At 39.0% G+C, this 15,123-nt stretch overlaps 1 protein-coding gene across 5 annotated transcripts in view; it reads right to left on the reverse strand.

Moving 5' to 3' along the window:
* The window catches only part of FAM114A2 (family with sequence similarity 114 member A2), a 50,793-nt gene that overhangs the window by 12,049 nt on the left and 23,621 nt on the right, over positions 1-15,123 (reverse strand). For all 5 annotated transcript variants that reach the window (XM_003828970.5, XM_055112816.2, XM_008954416.4 and 2 more), the window contains one exon: positions 7,353-7,432. In XM_003828970.5, the coding sequence (XP_003829018.1) occupies positions 7,353-7,432 (80 nt within the window). The remainder of the gene's footprint in view (positions 1-7,352; positions 7,433-15,123) is intronic.

A 15,123-nucleotide genomic window follows, 5' to 3' on the forward strand; every position in this document is an offset into this window, starting at 1 on the left:
TTGGGTCAACAGCAGACCACATATATAATGGTGGTCCTGTAAGACTGCAATACCATATTTTTACTGTACCTTTTCTATACCATTGTGTTGCAACTGCCTACAGTATTCAGTACTGTAACATGCTGTACAGTTTTGTACAGGAGCAATAGGTTAAACGATATAGCCTAGGTGTGTAACAGGCTATATCAGCTAGGTTTGTGTAAGTACACTCTCTGATATTCGCCCAATGACAAAACTGCCTAATGATGCAGTTCTCATAACATATCCTCATCATTAAGCAATGCATGATTGTATATATCACAATTTATCCATTCTCCTGATAATGAATCTAGTTTTCTTTGGTTTTTGTAACCCCAACTTTCTTCTGTTCTCCTCTGACCTTTATGACCATTTCTCCTCAGTATCTTTTATATATTGATCCTAACTGGCCAGTCTCTTAAACGCCAATATTATTTGGAGGTCTAGCCTTCACTCTTTACTCGTCTCATCCTATTCCCTCTCCATCCATCCTATGCCAGTGGTTTCAACTATCCTCAACCTGCTGTTGACTCTTAGATCCTTATTTCTAGCCCTGACCTCTCCTGAAAACTTATTCCAAATGCCTGCTAGACAAAATACTCTGCAGGCATCACACATACAACAAATAAAAACTTTGAACTCATTGTCTTTCTCTTCTTACCCCCAAATTTTTCAACCTCTTTTATTTCCCAAAGTTTTAGAGGTGCCACCAGGTACCAGTTACCTGAGCCAAAATATAGGGGCCATCTTAGATTTTTTTCCTCTCCAACCAATCACCAAGATGGTCTGATTTTATCCAAGCCCCTCATCATCCTCTTCCCGTCTTCCTCCTCCCTATTACCACTACTTGAGTTCAGATCCACTTCATGACTGGTCTCTCTGCTTCTGATCTGTTTATCTTAAATCTATCTTCCAAAATGCTACCAGTGATCTGTCTTAAGCCCAGGGCTGACCATTCCTCTTTCCTTCAATGGTTCCTCATCAACTAGATCATGCTCTTTACATGATGTAACAGGTCTCCATGACCTAGACCCTACCTACTTTTCCAGCCTCATCTCTTATCATTTTCCATTTTATCTTCTGGTAAGAATGACCTCTACTGTACTTGTTCTTTCAATCCTCTACCCAGACATCATCTCTTTCAGGTAACTTAAATTCAGAACTTAACCAAATATAGTAGAATTATCTGTTTCCTAACTAAACTATGTATTATAGGATAGCTAGAGAGTGTTTTATTTGGCTTTGCACACCCAGTGTCCAGCACACTGTGAAGAACATCTACTGTTTTGGATATGGATATGACCAGCACCCATATCTCCTTTCTTTTGGTGGCAGGTTCTAGATTCTCCTTAGTTCATGTGACCTGGGTGCAGCTGCTTCCATCTTTTGGCTCCAAAAGTTGGCAAACCATTCAGATTTAGCTACTGAGAATACTAATACCCCTGTCCACAGAGGAAGTGGTGCATAGATTAAAAAGTAACCCAAGCCAGATCAATGGACATCAGTCTCAGGACATCTGGTAAAATTATCAGCAAAAAGAAGTGTTCTTTCAGTAAGAGTTACCGAAATGGAAAAAAGTCACCCACCCTGAAGCTGCCAATGGTCATTTTACCACCATATGGAAAAGCTTCCCTAAGAATGAAGCCAAAACAAAAAGGAAGCAAGCCGAAAGACACAGATAGGGATAGAGATAGGTTCCTGAATAGAGCCATGCCTGAAGCCAGTTCTGCTCCTTGATTTTCTGTTTTCTTGAGCTACTGCATTCCCCTCTTTTAAATTAGTTTCTGTTATTTTTTAAGTTTCTTAACTTGAGTTTCTGTCATTTGCAAGTGAAAGAGTCCTGGTTTCTCAGAAACTGTTTATTACCACCTAGTTTATTAACTTTACATACACAGAATGTGTTCAAAGCTGTCATGAGGTAATAGGAATCCAGAGAAGACTTTGAGAGTCATTCTAACTGAGAAAACAGGTTTTATTACACATACAGTACTGGAGTTAGGCCTTGAAGGATCAGCAAGTGGGGCTACACCCAAGGACTACCCGAATGAGCTAAAGCAGACCTGTGTTCCCAGAATTTCACTGTAGGGTTCTTTCCCTATATCCTCCCACAAAAACATTCAGGAACAATCTAGCTCTGATCTATACCTTCCCATTACTTAAGCATTAACCTCTCAAATTCAAAACACCAAACAGCATGAACTATATAAAGGCTTGGAAACAGAAAAATGCAAAGTGTGTAGGCAAACAGTGAGATATCTAGCAAGACCAAAATATAGGATACAGGCATTTTACTCATTCATTTATTGCAAATACATACTAACACTGTGCCAGTGCTGGGGATTCAATGGTGAATAATACAAACTAGGAGTCTGCTCTTCTCTCTCCTAATAAGGCAATTAGCAAGCAAACAAACAAAAAGATACATAAAGAAAATAAAATGGAGTAATGGTGGGTATGGGTAGAAGGTGGCTTGAGTTTGGGTGGTCAGGAAGGGTCTCTGAAAAGTTATGTTTCAGCTGAAATCTGAAGGAATTGGCCATACAAATAGTTAGGCAAAGAGAGTTGTAAGCACAGGGAAATCAGCTTGGTACACCTGAGAAACAGAACAAAGGCCAGTAAGGAAGAATATAGAGGATGGGGAGTGTGACAGAAAATTAGGTTGGAGTAGTGAGATTTACAGAAGAGAACACTGAGAGATGAGGCTGGAAAGAATCATAACAGTTGACTAATAATACAAACAATATGTTAAATTCTTTGCAATATCTTTGAAGAGACAAATTGAGTAAAAAAATGAAGGATTAATTTATCAGAGATTAAAAAAGAAAAATGGAGAGTGATAGACCACATAAAAGAAAAAACGGATACCATAAATTTAATATACCCAAAGGAGATTTTTTTTTTTTTTTTTTTGAGATGGAGTCTCACTCTGTCGCCCAAGCTGGAGTGCAGTGGCATGATCTCAGCTCGCTGCAACCTCTGCCACACTGGTTCAAGCTATTCTCCTGCCTCAGCCTCCCGAGTAGCTGGGATTACAGGCACCTGCCACTGCGCCTGACTAATTTTTGTAGTTTTAATACAGACGGAGTTTCACCATCTTGGCCAGGTTGGTCTTGAACTCCTGACTTCGTGATCTACCCACCTCGGCCTCCCAAAGTGCTGGGATTACAGGCGTGAGCCACCGCGCCTGGCCAGGAGATATTTTAGTAGGCATAGAGCATACCCAAAGTGACCTCTCTTGTAATAAATATATTAAGTGAAATCATCATGAACTATTGTGCCAACTCAAGGTAATTTATTATCCTTTCCCAAAATTATTAATGTCATCCACGACCACAATTCAGTCTGGAACTTCCCACTTGTTGAGATCTGCAGATCTCAATAGGTACCTTTGAACTTGGCTTCTCCAAAAGCTTATTTATTTCCAACAGAAAAATAATGAGGCCCACAGAAGAAAATGAATTTGCCCCAGGTCACACCACATGTGAGTATTAGAACAAGAATCAGAATCATAGAATCATATTCCCGGACTCCTAATTCAGTGCTCTTTCCCCTACATCACAGCCTGCCATATAAATCTTTTGAGGGCCAATGGTTAAGGCCTTGATCCTTAACCAATCTACATCTTAAGTCTCAATGCCTAAAATTTAAACAATCTGAAGATTGCTTTCAGAGAATGGCGAGAACTGCCAGACAGATAAGGAGTTACTGGCCTTACAAAAATACGTATTAATGTGATCTCTCATTAAGCATGTAAACTATGTCTTTTTCATGATTATTTCCCTAGCACCTAGCAAATTACTAAGCATAATAAAGGTTTATTGAACACATATGTATATTTATTGAACAGCTACATGTAGAGGACATCGGGCTGTCTTCTGTGGAGCCATCAACAGTGAGCATTTATTTACTATGAGCCAGGCCCTTTGTAAGAGCTGTGTGTGTGAACACATTTAAACCTCACAGGAACTCTACATTATTACAACTCACCTCACAGATAGAAAAAAATGAGGCTCACAGAGGTCAAGCAATTTGCCAAAGGTCACACAGAAAGTAATAGGTAGTAGAGCTGGAATTTTAAGGAGTAGGTACGTACAGATCCTGCCTTCAAGAAATTTAAGCTTCAGGATAGGAGGTAAGATACACATATTTTTTAAAAACTGTAATAAATTTATAAAAATACCTATGCACAAGGCTAAGTGAAAAAAGCAGAGCGCTAAAGAACAAATATAGTATGTTGACTTTTCCATCAGAGGAGATAAGAAAATATATCTGCTTATCTTTACAAAAAGAAACTCAGGAAGGATAAGCCAGAAACAAGAAAGATGAATACCTATAAAAACAGGTGAATGGAGTGGAAGGGAAGTGGGATGGAGAGATCTGAGTATATTTTTTGTGCAGTTTGATTTTTGGAAGCGTATTAATACTCTACATATTCAAAAATAAAATTAACACACAGGGCAGCAAATAAAACAATTTTTTGTAGGTTACTTTTGTAGTACAGGTCAAGTATCCCTTATATGAAAATCCAAAATTCTCCAAAATTTGAAATTTTTTGAGTGCCAACATGATGCCACAAATGAAAAATTCCACACCTGACCTCATATGATGGGTTGTAGTCAAAATGAATTGAAAATTTTGTTTCATGCACAAATTTTTTTAAAATATTGTATAAAATTATCTTCAGACTATGTGTATAAGGTATACATGAATATAAATGAATTCTGTAATTAGACTTGGATTGTATCCTCAAGATACAGCACTATATGTGTATGTGTGTGTGTGTGTTTATTTGTGTGTGTATGCAAATATTCCAAAATCCAAACAAAAATCTGAAATCTGAAACACTTCCCTGTTCCAAGCATTTTGGATAAGGGATACTCAATCTATAGTATAGGCAAAGCAATAAAACCATTTCAGATACATCTCATAATTAAGGAAATGTGCTAATATTGTTGGGAGACAAGGTTCCTACTGTAGAAGGGAGATACAAATGTGTAATGGGGAAAGGCAAGGAAAAACCCTGTAGGGATGGATTAAAATTGGAGTTATACTGTGTGTGAAGTCATGATTTCTAAAATACATATAGGTGTACATGTGCACATATGTATCTACAAACATAACACATATAGGTGTATATGTACCTGAGTATATTTTCCAGCTCTGCTGACAGCCTAGAATCAAAGCCATGCCAGTGGCAATGAGTACACTTAGTACTCAGGTCTTGGTCTATAAAACCAAAAGGGAATGAATCATGCTTTCTCAAAGAAATGTCTGGTTGCGGGGCTGGGGCACAGAAGGCATAAGATGAGTCTAGAATATCTTGTTATGCCAGAAAATAAGGAAGCACCCAAAAATGATGGAGGCATGCCACCTAGGAGCCAGCTTGAAAGACAAATTTGAACATCAAAATAATTAAGGACAGTGATGAATTACAAGCCAATGGGGAAAAAGCAGAACTCCATGAAAGCATACTGATAACAAATAAAAAAAAGAACAAAATGGGGGAGAAAGGAGAGGTCATGACTATTCTAGAATGCTGAAAGCCAACTGGTAAATCTTCACATTAAATATTGGTGCCAGAATCATAAATAAATGCTAGATTTAGAAGAGAAATTATGATGAATAGCAGGATATTTGTATGGTCTTACAGTATCTCCTCACAGAAAGTTTATTAGCAAGATAGGAAAATAAACTTTAACTCTACAGAACAAAATCAGACAACACATCACCAATAAGGGGCAGATGGTTATCATGTACCTTTAGATGTGATACCCTGGGCAGGACACACCATCACTTATGGAGTATTTTGGCCAGGAATGTATAAACTGACATTAATCATGAGAAAGCATTAGAGAAACTCCAAAGCTTGTTTTTCAAAAACGCCAACGTCATAAAAGACAAAAAGACAAAAAAAGACTGAAGAACTATTTTAGATTAAAGGAAACTAAAAGTACATGGCAACTAAATACAATTTGTGATCATGTACTGGCTCCAGTGGTAGAGGAAAAAGTTTGGTATTATTGGACATTATTGGGTCAACTGATGTAACTGAAATATGGAAAATAGATTACAACAAATTAGTACAACAAAAGTACTAATGTTAAATTTACTGAAGTTGATAGCTACACTGTGGTTATGTAAGGGAATATCCCTATCCTTAGCAGACACATACTGAAACATTTAGAAGAGCAATAATGTTTACAATTTACTCTCAAATAGTTACAAAAATAAAGTGTTTATCTATATATGTATACATGTATTTACACAGAGAAAGAACACATGTGAAAGCACAAATGTTTGAGCAAATGAGGTAAATATTAACAGTATTGGATTTGCATAAAAGGTATACAAATATTGTTTGTGCTACTCTTGTAACTTTTCTCTAAGTTTGATATTATTTCCAAAATAAAAAGCACTATAAGATCAAAAGTGCTTTAGTAAAGTGTTACAGTAGAGGTGAGGGAGATGAGCTGCCTGGGGATGATCTAAAAGAGCTTTTTCAGAGAATGCAGCATTTTCGATGGGCACAGGAGAGTGGGATAACACACCAAACATCATATTCCTTGCCCTGGGGGATGGAGACAAGGTGACTGGGTTGACTATGCAATAGCTCTCACCTCTCCCTGGCCAGGAAACAATGTGCACCTGCAGCTGACTGGTCCTGAAATGCTTCTCAAGATTGGTAGAGGTGGGTAAAGAGGTAGCAAGCAATCCATGACCCAGTGAACAGTGTCCCAAGAGCAGGCACTGGCTTATACTTGCCACAGAACCTCCCTACCCACTCTGAGCTTTGATTAAAGTCTCTCCACATTCCAAATATAAGAAAATAGTTCCGGAATCAGCACCAAAAATAAGGGCCTTGGTCATAATACTCTCTCATTTCCACACGCCAAATAGTCATTATCTGAGTCACTGGGCTCTGGGTAATGACAACCTCTAATCCCTATGGGCAAGGCCACATATCATCTCTAAATCATTCAGATCCCTGAGAACAGTGAGTCCTCGACAGAGGCTCACCCACTGGAATCATGAGGCTGGTCAGCACTGCCAATTTTTAATGACCAACATTTTAGACTAAATTAAGCTTTCAGATAAGCAAAGCATCCCAAATGAAAACAGGTAAGGATGGGACACGTGTTGTGGGGCAGATGTGGCTTCAACACACTAACCTGGAGGAGCAGAAGGCAAGTAGATGCAGAACCCAATTCTGGGTATAATGAGAATATACCTTCGATTTTGGTGACACCTCTGCCAGGAATTTATAATCTTATGCTCTTTATCCACTACATTTTTACAAGTAAAATAACGAAAATCACCAAGAAGCAATAACTTACCCTGGCAAGTTTCTCTGGTTTGGAGGAAACGTGCAGCTGGGAAAACAGCTCTGTTATGTCCTTGGTAAAATCTTCATCCCCTAAAAAACCAAGTCCCATATAAAACACTCCAGAAAGACTGCTGAGGATCATGAGGTGGCAGGCGAGGAGGAAGAGGAGAGGAGTGGTAATAGCAGTGACAGTAGTAGTAATAACAATACTAGCAGCAGTAATGTACATGAGCATGGTGCTTTAGTGCTTATAGAATCCTTTTACGTATATCAATAAATGCTTCAATGGGCTTGAGAGAAAAGTGCCATTATTCCATGTTAGAGATGAAGTGATAAAGGCTTGAAGACATTAAGTGACTTCCCCAAGACTGCATAGCAAAGATTAGTAGTCAAACCTTAGTCTTCCTACTCCCAGTCCAAACCCTGTGCTGTGCTTTTTGCATTATATCCAGAGCAAGAATATAGAAATGGTGACAGCATAGACTAAGCAAGTACTGTACATGCGCTTCCAAGAAAGTGGAGTTTAAGTTGGGACATGAAACTTGAGTACAAGTTAGCCAGGAGAATAGGAAGAGTTTCAGGCAGAGAAACAAATGTAAAAAGCCAAAGGTGAAAGAAAGTATGGGAAGAAGTTTAATATGATTGAGAATATCTAATGTAAGGGGGAGAAGTGGTAAGCTAGAAAGGTAAGATCCAGATAATAAAGGCCATATAATCGATGGTGAAGAATTCAAACTTTATAATGAGGAAGTGAGGAACCACTGAATGGTTTTAAGCAGAAACAGAATCACATTTAAATTTTAGAAAGATCACTTTGGTGGCTGGGTGGAGAATGGATTAGAAGGCGGAAAAGAAGGGAGGCAGGCTGAGGCAATAATCTAGGATCCAGGTAAGACAAAATGGTGGATAAGAAGAAAAGAGGATCAATCATTATGCATCCATAATAATTAAAAATAAAAAGAAGAGAAGCAAAGGGGATTCCAGAACGTTGGAAGGATGGTAAGGAAGCTGTTGGAGTTAGTCTTGTGAAAGATGATGGAGAACCAGGAACACTTACAAAGAAACAAGCAAGCAAATGGGTGACTCAAGATCAAAAAGCAATTAGCAAATCCAATCAGTGCGAAATGCTCTCTTCCCCTCTCCACTCATCTGAATCCTATACACTCCCCACTTTGTGGTCCAGCCCAAGGCTTCTCTGCAACATGGAATGCAGAAGAGAACTCTTGTACATAGACATCTTCTAGCAATCTATTTACAGTCTATAGAATATTTCTTAATTCACTATAGTTTGCCAGGGCAAATCATTACTGCTTCATACTCAGCATCTTCCCTAATATTCCCAGGAATAAAACAGTGTATCTTGGCTCTTCTCTCTCCATCCACTATCCTTTTGTCCCTCTCTCTTGGTGTTTAAGGCAGAGAATTAAATGATTTAGTGATCTCAGGTATAATAAGGTTTGGGAAAAGCTGATCTCACTAACTGATACAACTCTTCCTACATAACTCATCTAAACAACTGCTAATAATATCCTACTATTTAGGTAGACATTTTGTTTTCTCAAGTAATTTATAATTTGGATACAAGGGATGAATCTGAACCCATAGTGGGATGCATATACCCAAAGAGGTTCACAAAATAATTCAATGGAGGGCAGGAAAAAAAAATGGACTTTTTTATTTATAGAGATTTATCTCATTCTATTAAAAATTCTATTTTAGGGTATATTTTAGAATGTTAATTATACATTATTATGGTAGTACATATAATTTATATAATTTACATATAAATTATTTATATTCACATATAATTTATATGAATTTACAGATTATATAATTTATAAACATCCAAATACCCACATATTATGTCTGAATGTGAAACACTGCTTAGAGTTGTGATAAAAAAATTTTGAAGATTACTGTCATCTACTGTTTAGAATTGAGTAGAAAAAGTAGTTATTGCATTAGAATAAAAATGTGTAAGGATGGAAAAGAGACTGGTTTAGTGCTTTGGAGGGACTCTGGAGAGGGGCTGGAAGACTCCTTCTGAAAAAAGGAGTCAGGTACCTATGGTAGAGGGGCAAGAGCCCAGGATGCTCATGGAAAATGAAGATAACCAACATCATAACCAGAACCAGGTTCTATGGTATTCTCTCCCCTCTGATACCACCACTTTTTTAAAAAACAGCTTCACAGAGACATAATTAAATACTAAGGTCACTATTGCATTCTCAACCAAAATCACTGGGGAAGGCTGGGGCACAGTGAGTGGTGGGGGGAATCCAGTGCTATCTTTTCAGAGTTCTGATCTCTGGTGAACAAGTAGGAGAAAAAAATATCATAGACACAAATCCATCTGTTTAGAAAACTACTTGGAGTTCTCTGAATGGTATTTAAAGACTGAGATTTCTGATTACTATGCAAAGCCAGATGTTGAGTAAATTGAACAAATACTGTTAATGGCACTACAAACAAATAAGTTTATAAATAACTGAGGACTGTCATGTCAAGGCTTGATTAGGAAATTAGGAACAATGGAGCAACTTAAGAAAATCAAAATTAATTTCTTGGTTTCCTGCTAAGACTTTTAAAATGCATATTTTTACCTATTTATTTATGCCCTCCTAATAATGAAAGTAATAATAGCTACATTTATTGAGTGCTTACTATATGCCACATATTAAATATAGTATTTCATTTAATCCTTATTACTTGAGAGGAATTAGCATACTCTTCTTACAGGTTAGGAAACAGAAGCTCAATGTTAAGTAACTTCTCAAAGTCACATGGCTTAGTAAATGGCAGATCTTGATTTTGAATCCAAGTCTAATTCCAAAACCCATCCTTTTATTCACCATGCTATCCTGCCTTCTCAATATCTCAAGGCAGCTTTAGAAACTTGTATTCAAGAACCGTTTTCCAATCAGGACAAGTACCTTTACATAGAATAAGGTATCATTTAGCAAGATGCTATATAACCAGCCAGTTTGACTTCTTAGGACACAATGCAGAACAGAAATGGAAACAAAAAAGAAAAAGTCCTGAAAGTAGGAGAGATCATGGCGGACAGGAGGCAGGAAGAGATTTCAGGTCCCACTTGGATGGACAGAGCAGCGCGTGGAGGCTCGCATCGTAAACTTCTGCTCCAGAATGACTACAGGAATATATTAGGAAGGCCAAGAGAACCCATATACCCTCTGAAGGAAGTGGATTGCTCCTGCAGGACCCGGGAGACATCTCAAATACTGTGAGTGCCCAAATAGTGTGGAAGTGGAAAGGGAGATCATCTGCCCCAGAACACACACCCCACTGGGGAACCTGAGGGTCTAGATTAAAGGGAGACGAATCTGACCTTACTGGAGCTGAGTCAATTTAGAGAGCCAAGTGAAATACAGGGGTAGAGGAAGCAGTAGGAAAACCCCTGTGGGCTCGTTGGGTCCCCTAGCAAGCAGTTTCCACCTTGCCTCACAGGGGTCCTTGGGGAGGATGGCCAGAGGCACTGGGAAAAGGCCACAGGGAGAAAGAAACCTCCAGTTGAACTTCGCAACAATTTGAACTGATGGAGAAGTCTCCTGACCAGAACTCAGGAGAGGGCATGAATCCAGTGTGTGGACTCCACAGGCAGGGGAAAAATGAAAGTCCTACTTGCTTTCACAGCTGGGAGGTGGGTAGTCTGGGGCAAGTTCTCAGCCCTGCTTGCCCACTGCCTGGAAACAGACTCAGTGTGGTTGGGGAGCAGGCACAGTGGGAGTGAGACTGGCCCTTTGGGTTGCATGGAAAAGCCTGTGACTGCTGGCTTTCCCCCACCTCCCTGACAACCTGCATGACACAGCAGAGGCAGCCATAATCCTCCTAGGAACATAACTCCATTGACCTGGACCTCATCCCCATTCCCCACAGCAGCCACAGCAAGACCTGCCCCAAGAGAGTCTGAGCTCAGACACACCTAACCCTGCCCTTCCCACCCTGATAACTGAAGACAAAGAATATATACTCTCGGGAGTTCTAGGGCCCTCCTCACTGCCTGTTCCTCTCCATACTACCACAGCTGATGCTTTCTTGAAAGTGCCACCTCCTGGCAGGAGGCCAACCAGCATAAAAATAGTGCATTAAGCAACCAAAGCCAAGGATGCTCACAGAGTCCACTTCGTCCCCCTGACACCTCCAGCAAAACAGGTGCGGGTATCCACAGCTGAGAGACCCACACAGACAGTTCACAGGACTCTGTGGAGAAAACCCCCAGTACCAGACTGGAGCCTGGGAGACTTGCTGGGTGGCTAGATCCAGAAGAGAGATAACAATCACTACAGCTTGGCTCTCAGGAAGTCACATCCTTAGGAAAAGGGGGAAGGGTGCTACGTCAAGGAAATACCCCATGGGACAAAAGAATCTGAACAACACCCTTGAGCCCTAGACCTTTCCTCTGACACAGCCCACCCAAATGAGAAGGAACCAGAAAACCAACTCTGGTAATATGACAAAACAAGGTTCTTTAACACCCCCAAAAATCACACTAGCTCACCAGCAATGAATCCAAACCAAGAAGAAATCCCTGACTCAACTGAAAGAGAATTCAGAGGTTAGTAATTAAGCTAATCAAGGAGGCACCACAGAAAGGCAAAGCCCAATTTAAGGAAATCAAAAAAATGATATGAGAAGTGACAGGAAAAATATTCAATGAAAGAGATAGCATAAATAAAAAAACAATCCAAACTTAAGGAAACAATGGACGCACTTACAGAAATGCAAAATGCTGCAGAAAGTCTCAGCAATAGAATTGAACAAGCAGAAGAAAGAACTTCAGAGCTCATAGACAAGGCCTTCAAATTAACCCATTCCAACAAAGACAAAAGAAAAAGAAAATATGAACAAAGCATCCAAGAAGTCTGGGATTATGTTAAACGACCAAACCTAAGAATAATCAGCATTTCTGAAGAAGAGAAATGTAAAAGTTTGGAAAACACATTTGGGGGAATAATCGAGGAAAACTTCCCCAGCCTTGTTAGAGACTTAGGCATCCAAATACAAGAAGCTCAAAGAACATCTGGGAAATTCATCGCAAAAAGACCATCGCCTAGGCACATTGTAATCTGGTTATCTAAAGTTAAGACAAAGGAAAGAATCTCAAGCTGTGAGACAGAAGCACCAGGTAAGCTATAAAGGAAAAACCTATCAGATTAACAGCAGATTTCTCAGCAGAAACCCTACAAGCTAGAAGGGATTGGGGCCCTATCTTCAGCCTCCACAAACAAAACAATTATCAGCCAAGAATTTTGTATCCAGTGAAACTAAGCTTCATAAACGAAGGAAAGATACAGTCTTTTTCAAACAAACAAATGCTGAGAGAATTTGCCACTACCAAGCCAGCAGTACAAGAACTGCACTGCAAGAACTGCTAAAAGGAGCTCTCAATCTTGAAACAAATCCTGGAAACACATCAAAACAGAACTTACTTAAAGCATAAATCTCGTGACCTATAAAACAAAAATACAATTAAAAAAAAAAAAAAACAAGGTGTACAGGCAACACAGCACAATGAATGGAATGGTGCCTCACATCTCAAAAGTAATGTTGAATGTAAATGGCCTAAACGCTCCACTTAAAAGACACAGAATTGCAGAAAGGATAAGAACTCACCAACCATCTGCTGCCTTCAAGAGATTAACCTAAAACATAAGGACTCACGTAAGCTTAAGGTAAAGGGGTGGAAAAAGACATTCCATGCAAATGGACACCAAAAGCAATCAGAGGTAGCTATTCTTGTATCAGACAAAACAAACTTTAAAGCAACAGCAATTAAAAAAGACAAAGAGGGACATCATATAATGGCAAAAGGCAGTGTCCAACAGGAATATATCACAATCCTAAACATACATGCACCTAACACTGGAGGTCCCAAATTTATAAAACAATTGCCAATAGACCTAAGACATGAGATAGGCTGGGTGCAGTGGCTCTCGCCTGTAATCCCAGCATTTTGGGAGGCCGAGGCGGGTGTATCACCTGAGGTCGGGAGTTCAAGACCAGCCTGACCAACATAGAGAAACCCCCTCTCTACTAAAAATACAAAATTAGCCAGGCGTGGTGGCACATGCCTGTAATCCCAGCTACTCGGGAGGCTGAGGCAGAAGAATCCCTTGAACCTGGGAGGCGGAGGTTGCAGTGAGCCGAGATCGTGCCATTGCACTGGCAACAAGAGCGAAACTCCATCTCAAAAAAAATAAATAAATAAAATAAAAATGAGATAGATAGCAACATAATAATAGTGGGGGACTTTAACACCCCACTGACAGCACTTGACAGGTCAACAAAACAGACAACAAAGAAACAATGGATTTAAACTATACCCTGGAACAAACTGACTTAACAGATATACACAGAACATTCTACCCAACAACTGCTGAATATATATTCTATTCAACAGTGCATGGAACTTTCTCCAAGACAGACCATATGATAGGCCACAAAAGGGGCCTCTATAAATTAAAAAAAGTGAAATTATATCATGCACTCTCTCAGATTACAGTGGAATAAAACTAGAAATCAACTCTTCAAAACCATGCAAATACATCGAAATTAAATAACCTGCTCCTGAATGATTCTGGGTCAAAATGAAATCAAGATGGAAATTAAATTCTTCAAACTGAATGACAACAGCGATACAACCTATCAAAACCTCTGGGATACTGCTAGGAGGAAAGTTAAATACGCCGAAACACCTACATCAAAAAGTCTGAACGAGCACTAACAGACAATCTAAAGTCACACCTCAAGGAAACAGAGAAACAAGAACAAACCAAACCCAAACCCAGCAGAAGAAAGTAAATAACCAAGATCAGAACAGAACTAAATGAAGTTGAAACAAACAAAAATACAAAAGACAATTGAAACAAAAAGTTGATTCTTTGAAAAGATAAATAGAATTGATAGACCATTCGCAAGATTAACCAAGACGAGAGAAAATCCAAATAATCTCAATTAGAAACGAAATGGGAGACATTAAAACTGACATCACAGAAATACAAAAGATCATTCATGGCTGCTATGAACACCTGTATGCGCATAAACTAGAAAACCTAGAGGAGACGGATAAATTTCTGGAAAGATACAACCCTCCTAGCTTAAATCAGGAAGAATTAGATACCCTGAACAAACCAATAACAAGCAGCAAGACTGAAATGGTAATTTTAAAAATTACCAACAAAAAAAAGTCCAGGACCAGACGGATTCACAGCAGAATTCCACCAGACATTAAAAAAAGAATTGGTACCAATCCTATTGATACTATTTCACAAGATAAAGAGAGAACCCTCACTAAATCATTCTATGAAGCCAGTATCATCCTAATTCCAAAACCAGGAAAGAACATAACCAAAAAAGAAAACTACAAACCAATATCCCTGATGAGTATAGATGCTAAAATCCTTAACAAAGTACTAGCTAACCAAATCCAACAACATATCAAAAAGATAATCCACCATGATCAAGTGGGTTTCATACTAGGGATGCAGGGATGGTTTAACATATGAAAGGCAATAAATGTGATATACCACATAAGCAGAATTAAAAACAAAAATCATACAATCATCTCAATCAATGCAGAAAAAGCATTCAACAAAATGTAGCATCCTTTATGATTAAAACTCCCAACAAAATCAGCATACAAGGGACATATACCTCAATGTAATAAAAGCCATCTATGACAAACCCACAGTCAACATAATACCGAATGGAGAGAAGTTGAAAGCATTCCCTCTGAGAACTGGAACAAGACAAGGATGCCC

Source organism: Pan paniscus, chromosome 4 (assembly GCF_029289425.2).
Source record: "Pan paniscus chromosome 4, NHGRI_mPanPan1-v2.0_pri, whole genome shotgun sequence".
Classification (NCBI taxonomy): domain Eukaryota; kingdom Metazoa; phylum Chordata; class Mammalia; order Primates; family Hominidae; genus Pan; species Pan paniscus.